The 24,919-nt window shown below is 33.5% G+C and overlaps 1 protein-coding gene across 6 annotated transcripts in view; it reads right to left on the bottom strand.

Annotated features, from left to right (window-relative positions):
• Atp2b1 (ATPase plasma membrane Ca2+ transporting 1) overlaps positions 1-24,919 on the bottom strand; it is a 105,228-nt gene that overhangs the window by 7,001 nt on the left and 73,308 nt on the right. For 3 of the 6 annotated variants that reach the window (XM_026399031.2, XM_026399040.2, XM_026399047.2), the window contains exons 10-21: positions 23,130-23,372; positions 21,570-21,811; positions 18,886-19,123; positions 12,734-12,913; positions 12,015-12,102; positions 11,531-11,637; positions 8,724-8,915; positions 8,289-8,502; positions 7,671-7,882; positions 6,252-6,359; positions 4,167-4,349; positions 3,667-3,780 (exon numbers count right to left, since the gene is read on the bottom strand). In XM_026399031.2, coding sequence (XP_026254816.2) covers positions 3,667-3,780; positions 4,167-4,349; positions 6,252-6,359; positions 7,671-7,882; positions 8,289-8,502; positions 8,724-8,915; positions 11,531-11,637; positions 12,015-12,102; positions 12,734-12,913; positions 18,886-19,123; positions 21,570-21,811; positions 23,130-23,372 — 2,121 coding nt within the window. Of the gene's footprint in view, positions 1-3,626; positions 3,781-4,166; positions 4,350-6,251; positions 6,360-7,670; positions 7,883-8,288; positions 8,503-8,723; positions 8,916-11,530; positions 11,638-12,014; positions 12,103-12,733; positions 12,914-18,885; positions 19,124-21,569; positions 21,812-23,129; positions 23,373-24,919 lie in introns of all 6 variants that reach the window. The other 3 variants (XM_026399066.2, XM_026399056.2, XM_026399060.2) reach the window with 3 other exon arrangements.

The following is a 24,919-nucleotide window of genomic DNA, read 5'->3' as shown; positions in this document are numbered from 1 at the left end:
ACAGCATGGTCACTTCTGAAATCTGTATTCATCATTATTTTTACTATATGCACTAACTTAAAAACTGCCCTGGGGGGCAGGGGCAATAAAAGAAAATTTTAGGCTGTTTTCCAGAGTTGAATAATTTACATGTTGAATTTTCTCAAAGGAAGACTCATCTCTACTAACTGATGTTTTAATTATCAGAGCAGGGGTGGAATCTTTTTTTTTTAAGCTACAAAGTCTCTGTTGTTAATTACTCAATTTTGCTCTTACAGTGCAAAACTGCCATAAGGTATACTTTTAAAGGAAAGGGCATGGCTATGTTAAAAAAAATTATATTATTTATATATATATATATATATATATTTTAGTTATTTACCCCCCCCCCAAAAAAAAAAAAAACAAAAACAGGAGACAGGACAAATTTAACCCACAGGATGTAGTTGGCTGACCCTTTGCTTAGAAGTACAATTTTTTTTTTCTCCTCAATTTCTCCCTTCCAGGAAGATAAGTTATAGATTTAGCAAGAAGGATTCAGTAATGGGAAAAAGGATATTAGAATGTTGTAATTTACAAATAAAGAAAAACTACATAATTTTTTCTTTAGAGATCTTATAATGATCTTGCTAATAAATGAGTGGGAAGAAAAGATGAACTCTGTGAAGATGTTTCAAGTCTAATATTTGACAAAGCTAAAATGGATTACCATTTCTTCTATTTAGTAAAGAAAGGGCTACAAATAAGAGTAAAAAAAAATTGATGTTTGTAGATATTTCTAAGATTATTCAATATTAGGTCAAAAGTACAGTGAAAATAAAACCTTTCATTAAACATACTAATACTCTTTATTAATTTTATATATTGGCTGGTATCCTATACCACCAAAGACTATGCTTCTCAGGCAAAGCTTCAAAGAAATTTAAAAGAACAGCAATATAATTACTGCAATAGTGTATAATGATAATTACTGGCAGGATATGATCTAGTCACTGAGTACTTCCTCATGTCCTGAGAACACAGGATATAGAATGAAGAAGTAAACATCTCAAAACTTGTGAAGTAACAGCCACAAGCCTCCTTTTGCCACTTTCTGAAGTGTATTTCTACTTCCCTAAAATATAACACCAGATGGGTCCAACAACTCAGATGTTTCAAATACAGCTGTGCATCAGAAAACAGCCTGGGGCAGATGTATGCATGTGTGTCTTAAAACAGAGTTTGTAACTGATCTGATATTTAACATAAAGCCTGGAACACAATCAGACTGAGAACTATAGTATACCTATGATCATGTGACACCCTTCCAAACTAGAAAATAAATTAAAAATAATTCAGCAAAATATTGCTGAAATAAAAATGAATACCCAACACCCATGAGATAAACTTGTCAAAAAATTTAACATGCAGCTAATCAGTAGGAAATAAATCACATAAATCTGGAATGTAGGACGCTTTATGAATGGCCTTGATTCTTCAAAAAGGACCATATCATGAAAAACAAAGGCAGGGAATAGATCCAGGCTTGAGACTAAAGAGTAATAACAAATTGTTGTTGATGATCCTTTCTTGGATCATACATCAAAACAGCTATAAAGGACACTTTGGCAGAAACTGAAAAAATCTAAATATAGACTATATATTTGGTAATAGGAATCAGTGTTAAATTTCCTGAATATAATATTATTGTTTGCAAGACTTCTTAAGAGGTATATGCTAAAGTATTTAGGGATGAAATGTCAAATATGCCATTTTCAAGTGGTCTAAAGAGATTATTAATATATAGACAAGGTAAATGTCATATTAAGATGTGGTAAATTCAGGTGAGATGTACTCATGTATTAATCTTTCAACTTTAAAATTTTTCAAATTTAAGATTTTGGGGAAAGGAGGTCTTTCAGTACAGCCTTAGTTTGCTGCTTCTTGTGATACACAAACAGATGTTCATATTTGACTTCAGCTTCATCAATTTCCTATAGTTTATCATTTTTTTATTACTAAACTATTGCCACAGAGGCCTGCTTTTCTCAATTAGCAAAATTTACCAAGGAGCAACTTGGGAGTCATTTCCTTCAGGTAATTCTTTCTGATTTCCCAGGGCAGATTAAGGATCCTGCTATAATATTCTGTAGGTCATTGCCATGTAGGAACTTTCAACTTCTTGCTTGTTCTCTCACTAGACAGCACATTCTGGAGGTTTTAAAATAGCCCTGACATATGGTAGGTCTTCCACAGAGGTTTGTGAGGCATTTACCATCTAGGGCTGCATCATGAGTAGCCAACGATAGTATGAATTCTAAATCTGACTGACAATGTACAAGTGTAATGCCAGGCAATTTACATTTGCCATTTCATTCAGGTAGGTAATTTTTAAAAGGAAGACTCCTATCTGTCCATGTAAATGTTACATCCTAATGTTACAAGGTCAGTTTGTTTTTAGGGAACTTGCCTGCTTTTTGTTTTACACCATGTTTATAGTTATAAGCAAGTCATTTAATCTCTAAGTTAGTGTTCACACCTGTAAAATGGGGACAGTTCTGGTTCTACCTGTTCTATAACATTGTTAAAAATATCAAATAAAAATTACTTAAGCTAATAGGCAATAGGTAAACAGTCTGTGCTGCTTTCTCCCTAGATTCACTCTATGTCCAGCTCACCCAAGACTCCTCTAGTTCTTCTCTGGCTGGAGACCAAACAAAAATGGTAGGTCTCTGCCCAAAATATAAGTCTAACCCTAAGAATTCTGACAATTGTAGGAGTGGAATTTGGTATATATTTTTATTGCCTCCAATATACTGAAAACAACTGTGAAATCAGAAGACCCCAATTTACAATAGGGTCATATAAGGTTAAAAGGGAGTTTGCCATTTACTAAAAACCTAATAGAAAATATGTTATTCAATTAGTGACATTATAACATGAATATATTGTTATATTATTGAAATATTGGTTCAATAATCAATCAATATATTTTTCCTACTTAGAAAACAATAGAAATTTCTTACCTTTGATGTCAAACTAAAATGATATGCAAATGGGAAAAACCCCCAAACTAACCATAAATACCATAAAAGTTTATATAGGTACTCTCTCTTAAAAAACACAAAGTTAGACAGACAAAGTTCAAATTAAGAAGACAAACAATTGACTATATATACTTTTTTATATAGAACTTTTCTAAGGCTACTAATTTACTTTCCAAACTAGACAAGATAGAGCTGAAATACTAAATTCATATTTTATTTTTACAAATGCAATTTCCTGGTTCTGTTAGCTCAGTTTCAAATAACATGCTTCTGGGAACCATGCATATGAACATGTTTAAAGGCATATACTCAAAAATTTATAGTAGTTTCACAAATTCTAAGCTATAATTTTATTCCCCATATTAACTGTAAGAGTAGCATAGAGACAAGCTCACAGAATTCATAGCTAATCTTTGGTTGCAATTGTTCCACCTGTTATCTAGCCCTCTAAAGAAATAAAACAACAACAACGACAACACTTTGAGGTCTCAATCCACTTTACGAAAAGAAAGCTTTATGAAAAGCCTGAACAATGAATTTAAACATTAAGGAGAAAATGAGAAACGTTAGGTGTGTGAAGTAGGAAATGTTAATTTCATGCACTTAGGAACACACACTCACACCCCACAGTAGTAGAAGCAGTAGAAGAGGAAAACACTACATGTGTAGGGGTAGAAATATTTGTTACATCATGATGCTGGCTGGCGATGGAGGGTTGCCGCCTTAGAGCCCCCTGAATGGAACTTCCACTCTGGAAAGCATTCACTACATCCATCTGCAAGGAATCAGAGATTGTGACAGCTTGCTCAGCAAGAGAGAGAGAGAACAAGAGAAAGGACCATTCCATCTATCAACATATAAAAAAGTAAAGAAAAAGGCACTTTTTACAGAGCAAATAGGCAAGAATAGCATTTTGAGATGAAGGGGGTGGTAAAAAAAAAAAAAGCTAGGAAAAAAGGAGCTTAGGGGCATATAAGACACATTCTTTCATAATCAGTTAAAAGTTTCATTCATTCCAGCCACTAGTAGTATTTTTTCAAAAGAATAAATTTTGTTGGTTGGGAAGGCTAGAAAGAAAGTTTAGGAACACACGTGAACCTCCTCCCCAGGTCAGAAAGCCCTTCTCCCATCATTTCTCCTACCTCTCTACCAGGCCCATACCTGTGTTTGGATTCTGTTCAGACCTCTAAACCACAAGATCTGGCCACGCCGCAACTCCCTTTCAGCGTGATCAATCTCTTCAACGTCCTCTGCTAATTCCTCCTCAGGTATTTCTTCCTTTTGTGTTCCATGACCAGCTTCTTTTAGGAATTTTAAACGACTAGTTGGAATTGTTGAAATAAGCTACAACACAGGGGAAAGAACTTAGAAATATATCATATTGAGTACAGTTAAAATGAGCAACTTTATACAAAAGGTTATAAAAATTGCAAGAGTATCCACCTATCTTCACCAAGGAAGCAATGAGATCCTGTTGATCAGACTTTCTCTCCCAGAACAAAGAATAGTCTTCTTTTAGTTACACAAAAGATTTAAGTTTGAAGCACAAAAGTTTTCCTGAATAGGAATTCACCTGATTACATTTTTTATATATTGACTTGAATATTTACAACAGTATATTATATAATCATGCTCTAATATACATATGTTTACTTAAATTCCTATTAACTATATTCACTCCAAATAAAAGGAAAATGCAGGTGGTCTTACTGGATGTAAAACAAGCTTTTATGTTTCATGAGTGCTATAAAAATTCATGAGAAAAACATATTAGAAATTAGAAAGTCATCAGTTATACTAAAAACAGTTTTAATACGTGTATTTATTTTTATGTAAAATGCAACTATTTAAAATAAATTAACACTGATAATGAAGTTAACACTATAATGACACCAAATAGAAACAGATGCCTAAGAAAACATAAAGGATATAAAAACACCGAGTATGTATTAGCTTGTAAGTGTAAAGAACCATTCCTAGTGAAAGTTTATCAGAGAGAAATAAGCATTGAGTCATACAGAACCATCTCATTTTACTGAGGTGAAACAGGCTCAAAGATACTTGAAGTAACTTGTTCATGGAGTGCTAAGACTCCAGGTCTCCTGGCCACCAAAACCAGTGTTCTTTCTACCATCACACACTTAAAATCAACAGACAAGATCATTTTAATCTTGCTGGGTATGTATGCTGTATTGCATTTCCACTTCCTGAATTTGGCCAGAACTTTGGAAGTTGTGGGGTTTTATTCTGCCAGGCAGAGAATACTATGAAATAATTAGAATGGTAAATCAAGAAAGAAATGTGGAACAAGCAGGGATCCCATTTAAAAGAAGATCTCTAATAATGAGGTCTTCAAAATGTATAAAAAAACTCAAAATCTAAAACACAAGAGCAAGATTAGATAAAAGACACAAGACTGAGCAAAGTTTAAGGAAAACCTTAAAGTTTGGTTTGACTTACATAATGACAATAAAATGAGCTTTATATAAGTTATATATCATAATTTACTAACCTGAATTTATGAAAATGATAGTATAGACTCTCTATCAGCTAGTTTTATACTAATGATAATGGGTTACAGTGGACAATTACAGAGTATTACTACTCATCTTTAAAAATAATGACATGCATTTGCAAGGAAGTTGAAAATAATAAAGATGAGGTTTATCTTATTTTTTAGGAATTAGTATTTTATAAATATACTATTAAGATTATTCAATTCAAATACTCTAAAATGACATTTTGTAGCCTTGCTGTCCAGATACCATAATTTTTATGGAAATGTTCTCTAAATTAAACCCCAAGTTTTCCAATGTCACATCCTAGAATAAATTACACAGCAAAAATAATGAAGTAAGTATATTTTATTTTCACATTTGTGTAAAAATTTTAACCTGAAAATGTAAAAATAGGTGATAGAGTAAAAGATACAGATATAAGCATCCTAACCAGTTATAAATACATTATCTTTAATAACTACTGAAAAACTTGTTCTAAAGAAGCTAACAATAAACATAATAAACAATAGGCATAATAAACATTTGTACTGGAACAAATACTATGTAAAACAAAACAAAAAACCCCTAAGTTCCTTTTCTTTTTTTCTCCCCAGAATTCCTTTTTTTTTTTGACCCAAATGGTCACTATTTAGAACAATTAGCAAAACTGATTAAAGAAAATATACAGTAAAAATTAAAAAAAAAAAACAAAAAACAATTCAGTTTTAACGAAAAATGAAATTTTTACCTGGCCCCAGAGTAATGTCCCCATTCCTAGGAATATTGACCATAGCCACTGTTCTACTGAAAGTTCTGAACAACTGAAAGGTTTTCCACCAAACTGCACAATTATTATCTGAAGGAATAATCAAGAGTTAAGTTTATTTAAATCTTTTAAATTTTAAAATCCACATTCTTAAAAAAAAAATACAACTTTATATCCTCTAAAACACAAGGTGAACAACCATTATTATATTAGTCACATCTGTAAATAAAACAACTGAAATAAAAACCTCTGCCCAAATTTCAAATGCATGCATTTTTCATGCTTAAATTACACTTCTAAAAATTAAAAAAAAATTTTATGGTTAAGAAGTATAACTTTATAATGTTTCTAATATACCAACAAGTAACAACATTTCCTTGTATTTTATCCACTTCTTTGAATAATTTATGCCTTTTACAAAAGATGGTAAATATTTTTGTGAAAAAGAACTACAGAAAAGCTGACAAAATATGCAACCCCATTTTTCCTTCTACAGAGCTGTTTCATTTCTGGTTAACTAACATTTAGATGTTAGAATAAATATAAATGGACTGTAGAAGAAAAGCAACTTATAAAGTTGTATGAAACATGGGCCGGCCAAAGTGGTATACCCTTAGACATCTACTCTCCTTTCAAAGTAAAGTCCGTAAATACACATAAATAAAATTCATAATTCTTCTCTCCTTATTCTAAATGTCCTGAAGTAATGTATACGGGAATACTAAAGATCAAGTAACAAAATATTCACTCTTCTGTGAGTTTGACAAGCTTTTCTTTGGCAATTAAGCAGATGTCAAATATTGAAATTAAAAAGAATAATTTCAGTAGATAACAGTAGTTAACATTGAAAATTTCTTGAAAATAGTAAAATTCCATTCTGTTAATTCCACCATATTTTAAAGTCAAGATTATTTGAACACTTACACAGATAGTGTCCCAAGTTTTGTTAGTAGTCCACTCAATAAGATTATAAGGATTTTGACAGTAAAGTCTAGATTTTCGGAGATAAAACTGAAATAATTTTCTTTTGTAAACCAAGACAATAATGTGAAAAAGACCAACATTTACTTTTATACAGTGTTCTTAATTTTAAAATTTTTTTAATATAATAAGGGATGTAAAAAGGAGGATATTAAGATGCTGGGGACTTTTTCATTTGAGAGTTGGAAAAAATAAAATCATTTATCTAGTCAGTTGTGACTCTGACTTCTAAGATCAAGGGACCAAGTTTCCACATTTTATTGTACATCTTAGATAAACACGAAAACTACAGGTATCATCAAGGCAATATATAGAAGAACCACACACACATCTGAAATTATGTTCTACAACAAGGTACCTGTTTGCTGACTATCTCCCATGTAATAATGAGTTTTGAAACCATCTTTTCTAATTACCCACCTGTACCACAAAAGTGCCTAAAACAATTGTGCAGAAGATGGCATTATTAAAGATTCCTTCAAACACATTTCTTTCACCATGAATTTTCCGGGCATTTATTTCATTGAAAAGTTGCATCAGCACAAAGGTATTAAAAACAATAGTATAATGTTCCGAAGGTGGAGCATGCAAAGGAGCATTTCTTCCACTATCAATATCAAAAAACTTTTCTCCTGAAAGAAGAAAAATTTTTTTGTAATTACCATACAAAATCATAACATGTCAAGGAATTATGCAATAATACAAATTAGCCAGACTCTTTATTTGACCTGGAATGACAACTATTCTGTTTCATAGATGAGGACACTGAAGCCCCCAAACTATGCTGACATGCCAAGTTCAGACACATAAGTGGCAAAGCCAGGATAATAATGATGAAGATTCTTTGTCCCTCCCTACCCAGCATCACACTACCTCCCAAAATTTACCAAGCACTCCCTGCTGAGAAATTAAAGATAAATAGGGAGTCAGGAACAGAACTCAAACTCAAAAAAATTTTTAACACTAAAACATGTTGAATGTTATTAACATGGATTCGAAAAAATTAACTGAAGCTTAATTAAGACACTGAATCCTTACCAGCAAATAAGAGCGTAAAAACTACTACAAGTTGATAGAATGCATGACCCAAAATATTCTTCATCATTGTGCGTGAGATGAGAGGCTTATTTCTACCATAAGGTTTCCGAAGCAAGAGGGATTCAGTGGGTGGTTCCGTTGCCAGAGCCAAGGAAGCAAGTGTATCCATTATGAGGTTTACCCACAGCATCTGCACAGCCTTAAGCGGTGAATCCTAGAAAAGATATGTTTCCTAATAGACATTCACAACTGTTTAGGGACTCAGAAATTCTCAGGAAGCCTTTAGGATTTAAAAACTTAAGGAACAGAATAGGATCACATTTTTTATGATAATTAACCTAAATATTAAGTTTCAGCTTATTTAAATACTTAAGTACTTTAAAAAAGATTTTTGCTTTAAAATAAGCAAGTTTTAATAAATAAATCATCACCTACTTGAGTAATACAAGCTCCCGTGAAAGCAACAATGACTGCTACTACATTAACAGTAAGTTGGAACTGAAGGAATTTTGAGATGCTGTCATAGACATTTCGTCCCCACATAACTGCCTTAACAATGCTTGTAAAGTTGTCATCTGTGAGAATAATATCAGATGCTTCTTTAGCTACGTCAGTTCCAGCAATACCCTGTTTAAGAAAAAAAAAATCTGTTAATTAGATTAATTATTTAGAATATAGTTCTTATATACTCAAATGAGTAGTATAAAATAAATAAAAATTTGCCATTACACTTAACAGTGACTTAAGAGTCAGGCTAGAAGAAGGTATTATAGATGTCTGGCTTAGCAGAAGTCAAACAAAGAGGGAAGTATGGAAAATAAAATTCAAAGTAAGGTTAAAAACAGAAGAGTGAACAAAGGCAGTACCCAAGTTCCTTCCAAAGACTGAATGAAAAAGTATATTAAAAAAATAATAATAACCAATGAAGACAAAATTAGAGGGATACAAGATTTTGCCAAAAAAACTCTTACAGACTGGAGGGCTGGAGTTGTGGCTCAGTGGTACAGTGCCTGTCTAGCATGTGTGAGGCACTGGGTTTGATTCTCAGCACCAAATATAAATAAAGAAAATAAAGGTTCATCAGCAACTAATAAAATATTAAAAAAAAACACCTTACAGACTGAAAATGGATAAACAAATGGTAAATAACTCAGCAGACTCAAGAAAGCTGAATCTGAAGCCAATGGTAGGGACAGCAGAAAAGCAGTCCTGTTTCTGATAGTATGAAATCTTTCTATCAGGCTCAGGAAGTACCAGGTTGCACTTGTAGGGGTAAAGGCAGGAATGAAAATAGAGAATCTCTTTAAATATCTACTGAAGAAGCACTCAACTTCTAATAGTAACAACGTTGTCAACAGCAGAAAGGGATATGTTAATATACTGCATATTAATAAAAATGAACTACAGCTAAATACGTAGATAAATTCTAGAGACATAGTGCTAAATAAAAGATGATGAACTCCAATCATTCTGTACAACATTCAAAAACAGGCAAAAATAATGATCTTAAGGACACTGGTTATCTTTGCAGAGACATAGAGTTGACTGGAGTGTCTGGGATATAGGTACCATTCTATTTCTTGCCCATATAGAACAGGTATGTTCACTTGTGTTCAGTTGTATTCTTATGATTTAGGCACTTTTCTGTATTAGTGTTAGTAAAATTTTAAAAAGGCAGTTTGATCCTCAGAGGCCTTTCCCAAATCCATGTGACAAGCAATTTGCCATTCCCTCTGCAATGCCAGATTAAACACGTCCAGAGGTAAAATAGGGATTTCTCTAAGTAGGAAAGAGTGGTTTCAAGTCTGAGCTGCTAAGCACTTATTCTTTCCTCTTTATTTTGGAGATAAATTTAGACTTTTGATGAATTATCATTAAAAAAGTGGTAAATTTGAATCTAAAACCTTCAGAGCTTAAAAACACAAATAGACCAGTCACTGTGCTATACTTTTGTTTGCATTACTGTATTTATCCACATTTATTAAAGCCCAGGCTATCTGTCACATACTCAAGTTTTGGAAAGAAAGCTTTTTTCTTTCTTTTTTCGTTAAAATGCATCCTACATAATGTAGTTTTCTGGTCACTGTCATATAAAAGCAGCAATAAGAATACTACTCAATGGCTCAATGCCCAACTGCTGTAGTTAGTGATCCTGTTTGCCTGGAGTACAAGGCAGAACACCTAACTATTTCTTCTTCAGTGACTCTTCACAAGTCTTCAAAAGATCATTCCAAAGCAGCTGCCTATGAATTTGGGACATGGCAGGGTAAGGATCTCTGGATGCAATCTTTTTTGGTTGAAGAAAATTTACCAATATAATTTCCTTTTACCATCTCTCTCACACCTGTTGAAAGGCTGCCAGGGTGATAAGCCTCCTTCTAAATCTCTATTTTAGCAAAAAAAAAATCAGAGGGACAAATCATGCAAACATACTGGTGCACACAAACATTCTCTCATCTAAAACTTTAGGGCCAGATTTTCTTTCAGAATTCAAAGTGTCCCATATGCTAGATAATAAGGCACATATCTCATATCACAAAATTTCCCAAAGAGTTAAGCAACATTAACACATTAAAATTTCTACAATGGCTATATATATTCATGCTAATGGGACAAATAATAGCCCCCACATCAATTCAGAATAGACTTTATAAGTCCAACACAAAATTTTTAAATGAAATGTGAAAAATGACCAGGCAGCCAATTAGGGCAAAAAAATTCAGTTTTCTTATAGTTTTGGATTTGAGAATTGTGATTATCAATCAGTATTTTTCAAAACTAAAGAGAAAATACTTAAATTGAGGATATGGGGGGAAACAAGAATTTTTTTAATCAAAAAAGATTTTATGTATATGTAAAAAAGACAACATTCTATTATTCTTTAAAAGACCCTTAAGTATATTTTTAATGTAAATGTACATCTGTTTTAAGCTTGTGTTCTGATTGAGAAGGTTGCTATATAAGGTTCAGATGACATGAGAGAAGACAACTTACAGAGTACAAGGTAAATTTATGACATTATTTCAGTTGTCCAAAGAAATCATCATCTAACCAGATTTCATGGCATCAAATAAAGCTAGTGTATAAACTAATTAGACTTACAAATCAATTTAGGTTTACCGATTATCCCTCAAACTAATCTTGAGGGACAGCATTTAGAATCAATAGTAATACAGTCAACAAACAAGCAAACAACACAGCTAGCAAATTACATCTGAATACTTGAATAAGTTAATTCCTACCATTGCAAATCCAACATCTGCTTTCTTTAATGCTGGGCCATCATTTGTACCATCACCAGTTACAGCTACAACTTGGCGTTGTTCTGAGACAGTGCTGTCGATTATACCTTAAATAAAAGTAAATATTTGTGCTGTAAAAACATTTTCTTTAATTAATAAGGTGATTTGGCAGAATATCCTGACTATCCTGACTGGTCAGTTTTATAGTCTCAAGGTTAAAAATACATAATTAAACAAACACAGAAATGGAAACTGCTTGGATGTTGAACAAGGATCAACTCAAAAAACTAAGGTTACATTAGGAGCAATATCCTGTTTTAATCAGAAGATAAACACAATTCACATAAGATATCAAAAGAAAATGTATTTAAATTTTATTGGAAAATATGAGACTCAATCTAATATTCCCTATCTATTACTATTTTTGGAAGCAAAACATATTTCTGTATTAAGAAATTGTGAAATAATTGTAAAATCTACTTACCTTTAACAAGAGTATGTTTGTCAGTAGGAGATGATCTTGCAAGTACTCGAAGCTTTGGCCAAATCTTGTCTATTCGCTCTTGCTCAATCTATAAAATTTTATCAAAGTTAAAATGTGTCCAAACCTAGTTCCATAATTCTAAATTAGCTATCTACCATTATTTATCAGTGTTCTCAAAAGTACAGAGCAATTGCATCAGAAACTCCTGGGAACTTCTTAGAAATGCAAATTCTTGGGCATGGCCCAGGTTTATCTCATCAAATAATCGGTAGTGACTTCAATCGATACAAACTCAAGTTTGAGAATTCTTACCATATATATTATAAGATCAAAATTTTTAAATTTTGCCCACTGTCTATAAAACTGGAACTCCCTTAATGTGAAAAGTTCTGAGTTTGGAGTCCCCTAAAATATGTCCACATCAGCCTTTCCAAACCCATCTCCCTTTACTCCCTTGCATACATTGTACTTCGGAAACTGGTCCTGACTCAAAGCAACTACTTTGATAAAGCATAATAGCAACATATGCTCATTCCCACTAGGACCAATTTCTTTATCACCCCTTTCATCTAGAATGCTAGTTTTTTGCTTCTTAAGATGTGGACAGCATTTATTCATGTACAGTGCCTAATATATACTTCATAGTCAATATGCATTTGTTGAATGAAATTCTTAATATACAAGTTAATCAACTAAAAAACTTAAAAAAAAATCCTTACCTCTCCCTTTTCATTTCGTATTCTTCGGTTAAAATCTTTACCTTCCAGGCATAGGAAATCTTCCCCAGGATTTAAAATACCACATTTGGTAGCAATAGCCCGAGCAGTATTAATATTATCACCAGTGACCATCCGTACAGTAATTCCAGCCCTCTGACATTTTTTAATTGCATCTGGTACCTAGTTTATATAGGGAAAAAAAATCACATTACAATAGAAAATTAGTATTTCCAAAGTGGGGGGAACATAAAACAAATATATAGTAGGTAGTGTACAATCCCACAACTAATGACAATTTTAATTTCATCTCGAGATATTCAGTATTTCTTAAATTATTCCCAATAATCTCTTCTTTCCTATTCTACAACTGCAATCTTGGTTCGGGCTTCATTTTCAATTGCCATCATTCCTAATTTGTTTGCACTACTTATCTACCAAAAGCTTTTAAAAGCACCTTTTCCCCCTGACAACCAAAAAGCTATTCCTTTCTGGTTGGCTTTTCACTGCCCACATCACACCTGAGGTGGTATTCTTTACAGTGTCTTGTTTTTCCCTTCCCAATTCACACAATTCATATTTGTTAAGGAAATATGTCACCTACTCCCATATAATTTGTGTGCTAAAGAATTTCAAATCTACATCCTTCCGTCATCTCACATTGAGAGGGAATCACGGTGCCACCTGAAAAGTGGGTATCAGAATTTGAGTGTGTAAAAAGACACCATCTTTTCTAAACTTACCTACAGAAGCCTAAGTCATCTGTACCTCCTCTTCCATTTTCCTTCTTCCATGCATCCCTTAACGATCAATATAACTCCTATGGATTCTTCCCAAACCTCCCTTGTATCATGTTCCCAGTGCTTACTGCCTGAGTTACTGCAATGGCTTTTAAATTGGTATCACTGCCTTTATGCTGTTCCATATATACTTTATTCTTTTTTTAACACACCAATATGCTTCCTTAAAAATACATGATTCCTCAGCTGTTACACATATACCACAAAATTCTTAGTACAACTGAGTATCACAGTTGAGCCTCAGAATATTTTTCTAGATCCATCTAAAATTTTCTCTATTATACACAAGTTGTTAGATGAGCAGTTTATATAATTATTTCTGTGCCTGTGCAACTACATTCCTTTTGCCTAGAAAATCCTTTCTGGCTGGGCATGGTGGAACACACCTGTAATCCCAGCTGAGGCAGGAGGATCAAGGTCAGCTTCAGAACTTAGCGAGGCCCTAAGCAACTCAGTGAGACTGGTATCAAAATAAAAAATAAAAAGAGCTGAGGATGTGGCTCAGTGGTTAAGTGCCTTGAATCCCTGGTACAGAAAACAAACAAACCCCCCCCCCCCAAATCCAACAAACTAAAAACAAACAAACAAAAACCACATCCTTTCTGGCTCTAACTGGAAAATCCATACTGATCCTACCAGGGCTTGAGATTGCAAAAATTCAAATGGCTACAGGGCCATGCTGGTAATATCAACAAGGAAAACATGTTGAAAATGACAAACCCAAGAAAAATGTTAATGAAAGAGCTACTCAATTCTAGTCTATTTTTTTCATGGTGAAATGAAAGCTCAACATTAATAGAACTTAAGATTTCAAGAGAAAAGAGACACATTCTAATTTTGTATATAATCTCTCAATACTTAATGATTTTTATACACATACAGATATCCAAAGATAACTTGACAGAATACTAAATTAGGTCTTCAGACTCCCTATTTGTGATTTCTATTCTAAATCCAGTTTAAATGTAACTTCTCTGAGAGCTTCCTTGGTCTACATACCTAGACAAAAGTGTGTCTTCTTATTACAGACTTGTTATAAGTCATTGCATCATATTATAGATACTCATTTGCCGAGTCCTCTGCAAGTCAATGAGCTTCTTGAAGGAGGACCCTTACCACATCTTTGCATCACAATTTAGTTCATTTATTTAACAAAGAAGTGTCTGGCATATAACCAAAGCTTAATATTCATGCAGCTACTAAATTACATATTATTGGAGAAACAGTCATCACTGGGGCATTCTTCAAGGTGGGGGTGGAAGGTAAGGGGGCACAATTCTAGACAGGGTTCCACAGGAACAATGTCTTAAAAAACATATGCAATTTAATTACTAGCAACTTAAATATGTATAAGCTTAAAGATTATAATCCTAGCAGTTCCTCAGGCTGACATATTAGGATCACGAGCTCAAAGCCAGCTTCAGCAATGGTGAGGCGCTATGCAACTCAGTGACACCCTGTCTCTAAATAAAATACAAAATAGGGCTGGGGATGTGACTCAATGGTCAAGAGTTCCTAAACTCAATCTCCGGTACTCCCCCCCCCCCAAAATTCCTTCCACTCTGTCTCAATTCTCAATCATTCAAATCACTGAAGGGAAATCACATATATTCATACAAACTAATATTACTGTATGCCAGGCACTGTGCTAGGTCCTAGTGATGGAGTAACGAATTAAAGGAAAGAGGCTGCTCAGATTCTTTTAAAATCAGTATTGGATTTTAAAAACATTAGGTTACCAAGCCAGATGCAATGGTGCAACCTTTAATCCTAGCTATGTGAGAGGCTAAGGAAAGAGTTTGTGGGCAATTTAGCAAGACCCTGTCTCAAAATAAAAACTATAAGGACTGGGACTATGGTTCAGTAGAAGAGCACCTCTAAGTTCAATCCCCAGTACTGTAAAAAACAAACCAAAAAACACATTAGCTGTATAAATGCATATAAAAGATCTCCTGACATCTCATTGGAGGTAAGATGTATCTTAAATTTGCATATCTAAGTAGTCACTGATTAGGAAGTATCTAGGAAACAATGATTAAGAGGGACACACTAGTCTTGGGTTAACGCTTTGTGGCAAATAGTATTTAAGAAGGGTAGAGAGTACAATAGTGGTTGCCAGGGGCTAGGGAAGTTACGGCAGAGAGGCAAAAGGGAGATCTTGGTTAAAAATATAATTATAGTGAGATAAGATGAACATGTTTAAAGTATCCAGATTGGTAATTACATAGCCAGAAAATACAAAAGTGTTTCCCTGAGGTTGGGGAGAAATGGGGAATGGCTACTGACAATTAGGGAGTGTAATTTTTGGATAATGAAAATGTCTACAACTGATTGTAGTGATGGCTGTAGAACTCTGAGCATACTAAGAACCATTAGGACATACAATTTAAATGGGTAAAGTGTATAATATATGAATTTTATCTCAATAAAGCTGGAAATAAAAGCAAACTAGTATTTACTGACTACTAATCACCAAATACTTCCAATTTAAAAATTCAGACACTACCTCCACTTTTACAGATAAGGAACTGAAGGAAGGCTAAGTATCTTATTCAAGTACCTATGCATATGCAAGAACACTGGATTTGTTCTAGATACCTAATTAAAGATCCTCTACACCAAAACTGCACAGCCTAGAATAACCACTCAAATAAAGCCATTTCATATTAGTCATATTTTAACATAAAAGTACTCATTTTGTGATACTGAAAGAAAAAAAAGTGTTTCTTACATGTTCAAAAAATAAAAACAATAGGGCTGGGGTTGTGGCTCAGCGAGTGCTCGCCTAGCAAGTGTGAGGCCCTGGGTTCGATCCTCAGCACCACATAAAAATAAATAAAATAAAGGTATCGTGCCCAACTACAACTAAAAAAAAAAAAAAAAATTAAAATAAATAAATAAATTTTCCATCAATCCAAATGCTAAGAGCATAAGAGGCTTTCCCAAAATTATAGATGTCCTGATTTAATATATATATTAGGTTAAGATTTAAATACAAGCCAATGTATAAAACTATATATGTTTTTCCTGAGATCAAAAATTGCCAAACATTATACAGCTGAATGAAACTCTAAAACCTAAAGCTGAATTTATCTTGATCTCTCAAAAGGCTGTGTCTTCTGATTCTCTTATAACACTGGTAACACCCTCTATCACCCACCAAATACTGCAAGAGAGAGCCTATCTCCTCTTCCCTATCAAGACTTCTGGTTGTGGGGCATTAAGGCCTCTCTTCTGCTACACATTTTCCCCAGGAGATTTCTTTTAGCTTATAAATAATTATTCCACCCTAGACCTCTTTGTGACTCCGACATCCAAATGCCTGCCTGACACACATTTGGATATTTCATATACTTCAATGATACTGAAAACATCATACACAAATGCAGTATATTCATTCCTACTGGACCACCTCCATTTACTTTGAAATCATCCCTCTATTATCATCTTTTCACAACTGTAGTCTAAGTCATGAACATTTATTGTCTGGGATCACTGCAATAATCTTAACGGCTTTCCTCTGCTTCTATTTCTCTTTAATCTCTTTCTTATACAGTATTCAACAATACAATTCAAAGAGGTGCAATAATCTCTTTCTTATACCGTATTTTAACAATATATGTCATGTTACTTCCCAACTTGAACTTGAATTTTAGAATGAAATTCGCAGAACTTACATCCTAGTAATGCTGAAGATATCTCATCTCCCCATTTTTTACTCTGCCAGCCACACTCCTTTCTATTTTTTAAAAATCCCTCAATACTTTTTCTCACCTTCAGGTCCCTGCATTTTCTGCTGTTTGTCTGAAATGTTCCTCTTGTAGCTATTTATTTGCTTGGCTAATTGTGAGCCATCAGATCTCAATGCAATCTCTCTCAGATACCTTATTTCATCACCCAGTGTGCATCCTTTATAGCCCTTAATACACTTGTGATCATCTTATTTTACATCACATTTCCACCCTTACCCTCAGCCCTCCCCACCGCATGCCACCCAGAATGTAAGGCCTACAAAAGCAGGTATTTAGTGGTAATTCTCAGTTTTGTAGTTTTGTTTTGTCTTTTTTTTTTCATCCTAAATCTTTCCCTTGGCATACAGTCCATATATAATCATTCTACCTATTTGGTTGTCTTCTTTCTCCAGAATATAAATTTCATGACTACTTTGTTCACTGAAGTACTTACAGTTCCTAAAACAGTGCCTGCCACTATACATTAAGGTTTGAATCAATTAGTTGGCAGTTACTGAACAAAAGCAGTTTTTGCACTAGTGCTTTTACTTGTGTTGCTTATTTATCTGAATGTACTTACTGCTCTCTCTTGGTTTAGCTAATGTCTCCTGATCCTTTAAGACTCAAATCAGGTAATTAACCTCTAGCAAGTCTTACCTAACCCCTCCAGTGGGTAACAGAGTTTAGTGTTCTTTTAAGCACATATTTTAGACAAAGTTGGGATTTGAAAATACTATGTCAATGATTTAGAGCTCTATAAATCCCAACTGTTTTATCTGTCAATGAGAGTAATAATACACCACATAGAGGTGAACACTAAATGAAATAATACATGTAAAACACTTGCCATAGTACTAGGCATACAGGGAGACCTCAATAGATTAGGTTGAGAGGTCACATTCTCTGCTCATACAACAGGCTCTGTATGTACCCAGCCATGTACAAACAGCCTCAGTCAGAACATGTTTGTCCGCTCTCACTCAAGACAGTGACTTCTTTGAGGCTAGGGATCACATTTCTAAACTTCTAATGTTGCTAATGCCTAGGTTTATAAACCTAGTTTATGTTCTATAAACTTTTAAGTGACTTAAAGGAAAAAAGCAAAATCTAGAGATGCATGCCATCTAATACAGAAGCCACTATCCAGTTGTTTAAATTTCAATAAAAAATTCAGTTTTTCAGTTGTGCTGGCCATACTTCAAGAACTCAATCATCACAGGTAGCCAGTAGCTACTACACTGAACAACATACAGATAAAATATTTCTATCATCAGAGAAAATTCTACTGGACAATGATGGTCCAGAGATTGTGAGAACAAATCACTTAAGGGCATCAATCATTAATTTAAGACAAGTGCCAATTGAAAAACCTACTCAGTTCAAAGCACTGCGCTAGGTTATGGTGCTATAAATACACAGGATCCCAGAAAGAAGCTGTCTAATTATACACCATAAAAAGGATATCATATCATCATAAGCACTATTATTTCACTCATCTTGGGTTCACATAGAAAAAATAAAATCATAAACATCAAATTTTACTAGAAAGCTGGTTACACTTAGTGCCTTGAGTCTCTATAGTTAAAAAGATTCTGCACATGCAGAGCACAGAATGTTTCACCACCTCAGGTCTCACAGGATCTTCAATGCCCACAACAGCAATGCATGTAAGGCCGGTGACAATATCATTTTCATTATCCCACTCTGGTTCTGGTTCTCCTGCTGGAAAATCTCTGAATGCAAGACATATGGTTCTCAAGCCTTCTGATGCCATCGGTTCAATCACAGTTTTTACAATATCATCACGATCCCTTGGTCTGAATACTTTTGCCTCACCATTAGCACTCAAGATTTTGAAACACCTAAAAGGAAATGTTGAATCCAAACATCAATAATTAACAAAAATAATGGTTAATGCCATTTAAGTGAACTGGAAGGGCGAGAAATCATGGGATCTGATATCTGGAATTTAGGGAATTACAAATGTTGCATTTTATAGACTCAAGTCATATTTACTTTTCCCTTTTTAAAACAGTTCTAAACCTGCATGGTTCTCTACTTTATCAGTTACTACATTCTTTAAAGCTCTTTTAGAAACTATTCTGTTAAGTTTTAACAAATTCTGACTTGCAAAATAGAATAAACTATACACTTGGCCATTTGGTACAAAATTAAACATTACTTTTATTTAACACAAAAATAAAATAATTTCTTCTTTTAAGGTAAAAGGCCAAGTTCATTCAACCCCTTACCTGAGAGGCTGTTTCTTCACCTATATTGTTTTAACCATAAAAGAAAACAAAGTCCTACTGTTAAAATAAGCAAATAAGCATTCCACTGAGGAGGGGGGAGGGGAGTAGAAAGACAGAGAGAGCGAGAGAGAGCGAGAGCGAGCGAGCGAGCGAGCGAGAGAGAGAGAGAGAGAGAGGGGGGGGGGAGAGAATATGAATGAGAATGCCAAAATAGTTTCATTTTCAGTGAAACTAAGTACAATCTTTTTTTTTTTTTTTTTAATTGGGTAGTAAGATCAGAACACCTCTTTATACCTGTCTCCCTTAGTGGTGCCACTTCATCCTGCTTCTATGAAGGTGTTTCCCAAATCCATATTTTCTGAAACTTTCTATCACATCCAGATGTTATGTCAATACTTTAAGCTTAATGCATGGAGGGCTGGAAGTCACCACCTCACTGCCTATGTAATAGGATCAACATGACCCAAACTACTCTGAGATAAGTCTAAATTTCACTTACTTCCTCATCCTCTAGGTAATATCAGCTTCTAAGTCCTACATATCTTTCTTCTGAATAGTCTAAATGTCTGCTCCTTTCTATTCCACTTGCTACTATGCTCTTTTGCCTCTTCTAGCTAGAGCTATTACAATACCAATAGCCCTTCACTGGTATCTGTCTCCAGTCCATTCTTTCCCCCCAGCCCACCTTATCCTTTGATGGAAGAATTATTTTCAATCACAGGTTTGATGATTCTACTATTTAATGAGAAAAAGCTTCAGTTGCATTATCTGGCCTAATTAAGTTTTAACTGCTCAGCCTAACATATAAGTCTCTAACAAAATGTAAACATTGCTGTGGGAACTTTTATAGTGTACACTCACTATACATTATGCTCCCCAACAGACATTTTATTTGTATTTTTTTACTTTACTGTCACAGGGTTGGTGGTCATCATCCCTTTTTCCAATGTAGGAAAGTGGAAGGTAAGAGGAAAATCTGACCTAGATTCCAAAGCTAATTAGTTGTAAAGGAAGGATCAAAATCTGGTTAGTTCTGATTTAAAAATCTCTCCTTTACCATTTATCTACTACTAAGCAAGCTAGGAATGAGATTTCTAACCCTTCACACTGAAATCGAATAACTAAGCATACCATGGAGGGAACAAAGCTTCGTGTGGTCAGTGTGCCAAAAGATCATCCCACTCTTCTGCTGAGCTACACAGCTAGGTATTCCCTTAATATGCTTGGCATATTCTCATTGTCTTTCCTCTGCTGTGGCTTCCTTTACCTAGATGTTGTTACTTCACACCAAAACCTATCTTAAATGCCACATCTCTCATCCTGAAATTTTCATTCATTTATCATATACCGTTCTTTCAGTTATTTATATACTTTTTTCAGACCCTTTAGACTACAATCTGCCAAGTGTTTACTAAGATAACAGTAGATTATAACCCAAATACAAGCAAATCAGAAGTAGCAATATTTTAAATGCTGTGATTTCAAATGAATTACAATTTTCAAAAAAAAAATTTTTTAAACAGTCTCTATTGGAATATAAGAAGCCAAAATTAATTTCAACACCTGTAGTAATAGATAAACATTAGGGAAATTATAAGAAAATATGAAATGTCAAAATGAAAGCTTCTGGTCTGTAAAAGAACAGTAAGAAACAAGATTACTACACAAAATGAATGAGATATTTAAATATGGCATTGCAACAGTAAAAGAAAAAGGTCACTGTGATATAAAAGAGAAATTTTCATGATCTTATAAAACAATAGAATCAACATATCTAACACCAAACATTAAAGTTTCCTTTATTAAATTTACCAGACTGAACACAATAGGTTTAATTTCCCTACAGCAAAATAGTAAGAAATAAGAGAAACTAGAGTGTGAAAATGGCAGAACACCACAGTGTAAGTATCTGGATAACATAAAGTAAGCTAAAGGGCTCTAAGATTCCATCAAGTGCCTGATACTCACAAAAAGAAAACCATAAGAAAAACAACAGAGAAGGTTTTCTATAAAGCAAGGATAGGCAGAAGCTTATTCATCTAAGCATTTCACTTACTTTTTCAGAATTATCTCAGATGCACCCTTGCTGAATATTCGAAAACTTCCATCTGAATTTTTCAGGACAGTACTCATGGACTTCCTGACAGAATTGAAGGTATAGACTTTGTACAGTGCTTCTTCTGGTATTTCATTTCTAACATCCTGATAATCCCGTTTTAAATCCAAGAGAAGTCCCAACAAGGCACATTCAGTTTTATTACCAACATGACGAGGTAATCCACCCTCTTTCTCTGGTGGCTTTAAGAGAAAAAGGATTAGAAGCTAGTATCACTGTATTTCCCTATGAAAACTTAAATTTATAGTGTAAAATAGAATGTGACATTCTAAAGTAAAATTATATTGAAAATGTCTGTTAGTATCAATATTTAAAACAACACAGAATGGCAAGGTAGAAAGGAGCTTGAAGTAAGACAGAATGACATGAGTTCCAATTGCTAGGCACTAGCTATGTAAACTTCTGGCAAGTTATGCGATTTCTGGTCCTTGGCTTCAGCATCTGTAAAACAGGAGCACTCATGACCCAAGAATTAAACAAAATAAATATGTAAAGTTTATAGTTGTTTCTTGATGCACAATGGGAATTAATTATAACTCCTTTTTCTCTTCCTGTTTTAATTGACTTTTACTTAATAATTCAAAGTAAAATCTACATTACTGATTTTTACATCTTAAAATAAGGTACTATTGCCTTAAGTGCATTAAGAAGTTTCTTTTTTTCCCCCATAATACCCTCTCAAACATTTCCTTATATAATCACCACAATGATATTAAAGGCAGATGTGATTATCTTTTTTTAATAATTAAAGCAAAAGCTCAGACTTTCAGCTAGTAAAAGACAAAAAGGGATTCAGAACCAAGATCCCATAACTTTGCAGTCCACTCATCCAATTCAAGTCACTTTTCACAATATAAACCATTTGCAATATTATTTTGTTTACGGTTTATATACACAAATCATTAGTTTATATAAAGTTGAACATAAACTTTATGCTTTCTATAATAAATGTTTGGAATCTGCAAAGTTGAAAATATTTTATTCCAAAGTGGCACAAGCCTATAACTTTATTGGCTGTAAGTCTACAGACAACTTTAAAGACAGGGACTACTGAGAAACAGGGCATACTGCAGGCATTTATAAAAAACATGTCATTTTCAATTGAAATTTGTCTTCAAAATTATCTCTGAAAACTGACAGCTGACTTTCTACAATCTGGTCTTTCCCCAAATGAGCTTAATAAGAATTTAAAATTAAGAACGTGTTCTGGTGTTCTGATTCTAAGACTTGAGATTTCTAAATACTCCCTGGTGCCAAGAAAAAAAAGAAAGAATGAAAGAAAAAGAAAAAACACATAAGTAAATAGAATGTGTATGCTGATTAACAAATCTTACTTATAATACAAACTATATCAAAAGAAACATATTATTATATGGATGTCTTTTAAAAACCTAACACTATGCAGTTCAAATTATAGATCTGAAAGATTACAAGCAGTCTAATCATTACAGATTTAAGAATTAATGTTCACATATATATTAATTATTAAAGAAACCTTACCAATATTTTTGATGTATAAGCACAATTGACTGAAATTCCTGTTACAAGATAGGACAAAATATTTGGTGGAATAGCTTCTGGTTCAGGAACCTTTTTATAATGTTTTTCATTTATATAAGCTTGAACAACTGTCATTCTGTTCATTGTCAATGTTCCTGTTTTATCTGAACAAATGGCTGTAGCATTTCCCATGGTTTCACACGCATCCAGATGCCTTACTAAGTTATTATCTTTCATCATTTTCTACAGTAACAAAAAAAAAGAGTTAAACTACATATAAAACCTATCATATCATTATAGTAAAATGACAAAATTAGCATTAAAACTCTCTGCCTTACATAAACACATTGAAAAGAGTACCAATTTAATACTGGAAGAATAAGAGTACATTTGACTATTCAAATAAACTACTAGATTCTCATGGTTTCACTTTTCTGTGCATAATATAATCTATATGCAACTCACAGTGACTATACACCTCCAACAAGCTCAGGAAAATGTCTTCACATTATAAAAGCAATGACAATATGTACAGGTACAGTGGTTTTCAGAGTACTCTAAGATAATATGGATGAAGTCTCCTTATTAAGTTTAAAATAAAAGACTGCTGTTTTAATCAATCACCAAGGAAAATGTTGATTCATTAAGATAAACAAAGAGCTTGTGAGTATGCAGTTGCTTCTCTTTCTTTTTTTCTCTAACTTGACAGACTAAGTTAATATATCAAAACCATAATTGGATCATTTTTATCTATTCCACATGCTGGAAGACTTGATATTTTTATACTAAGGATCAAAATGTGTTTCACCACTTTCTCTCATTTACAACTAGAAAAGAAACCAAGAAGCCAAAAGTTTTCATGACTGTTTCAAAGGGCATCTAAATATACTTTATGATTAGCTTTCAACACATGTAGAATGGGTTAAAAACAACAGAGTTCTTTTACAAAGTTGTTGTTTTCCCCTTTGTGACTATCAACATGCAAGATGCTATAGAAAATCAGTTGGGGAAGAGAAATGTGTTCTTCCCAATTACTTGAGAACTGCACATTTAAAGTGTTTAATTTTGCAAAACACTAAAAGAAGATCCATGAAGATTATAATGTAGTAAAAAGAACAGTAATTGGTAACATCAGGGCTAAACATTTAACAAAGGCTTAAAAACATCATTTAAAATGTTTAAAATGCTCTCATTCATTTTCTATTCAACAAATATAAATCAATCTGCTTATATCTTTCTCATCAATTGAAAAATTAATATCATTAATGACTACTCAAAATGAACTAATTATAGTATTGACAATGACTAATCAATGTGCCTAAAACTTGTATTTACTTCAATTATTTCTAATTTATTTAAAAATATTTTTAAAAGGACAAATAAATGATTATGTTGTATTTTACCATCACTTTGAAAATAAACTCAAAACAATAAGCAAAAAACATTCTTATCTTGTCAGGCCTATCTACTGTAAAACCCTTTGGAATAGTTGAAGACAAGAGTGCTAGAGCAGAAACTATGACTAATTACTTTATATTTCTCACTGTTAGCAGTGTTATTTAAGGAGAACTGCTAATTAACATTTCAAAATTTATGAGAGCAGCATTCTTTTTTCTTTTTTTTTTTTTAAACCTGTAAAACCAGATCACAGTTGGAATGTTTCAAAGCCAGCAGAAAGGCTGGGCCGGAGGGAGAGTTGAACATGTGAGCACTAAGTCAGCAAGGGCCATATTGACCACAGTAAAGAGTCCTATGGTTTTACATAAGGAAATGGTAAAATCTGAATTATT

This window comes from Urocitellus parryii, chromosome 5, assembly GCF_045843805.1.
Source record: "Urocitellus parryii isolate mUroPar1 chromosome 5, mUroPar1.hap1, whole genome shotgun sequence".
NCBI lineage: Eukaryota > Metazoa > Chordata > Mammalia > Rodentia > Sciuridae > Urocitellus > Urocitellus parryii.
This window is presented reverse-complemented; position numbering and strand designations above follow the sequence as displayed.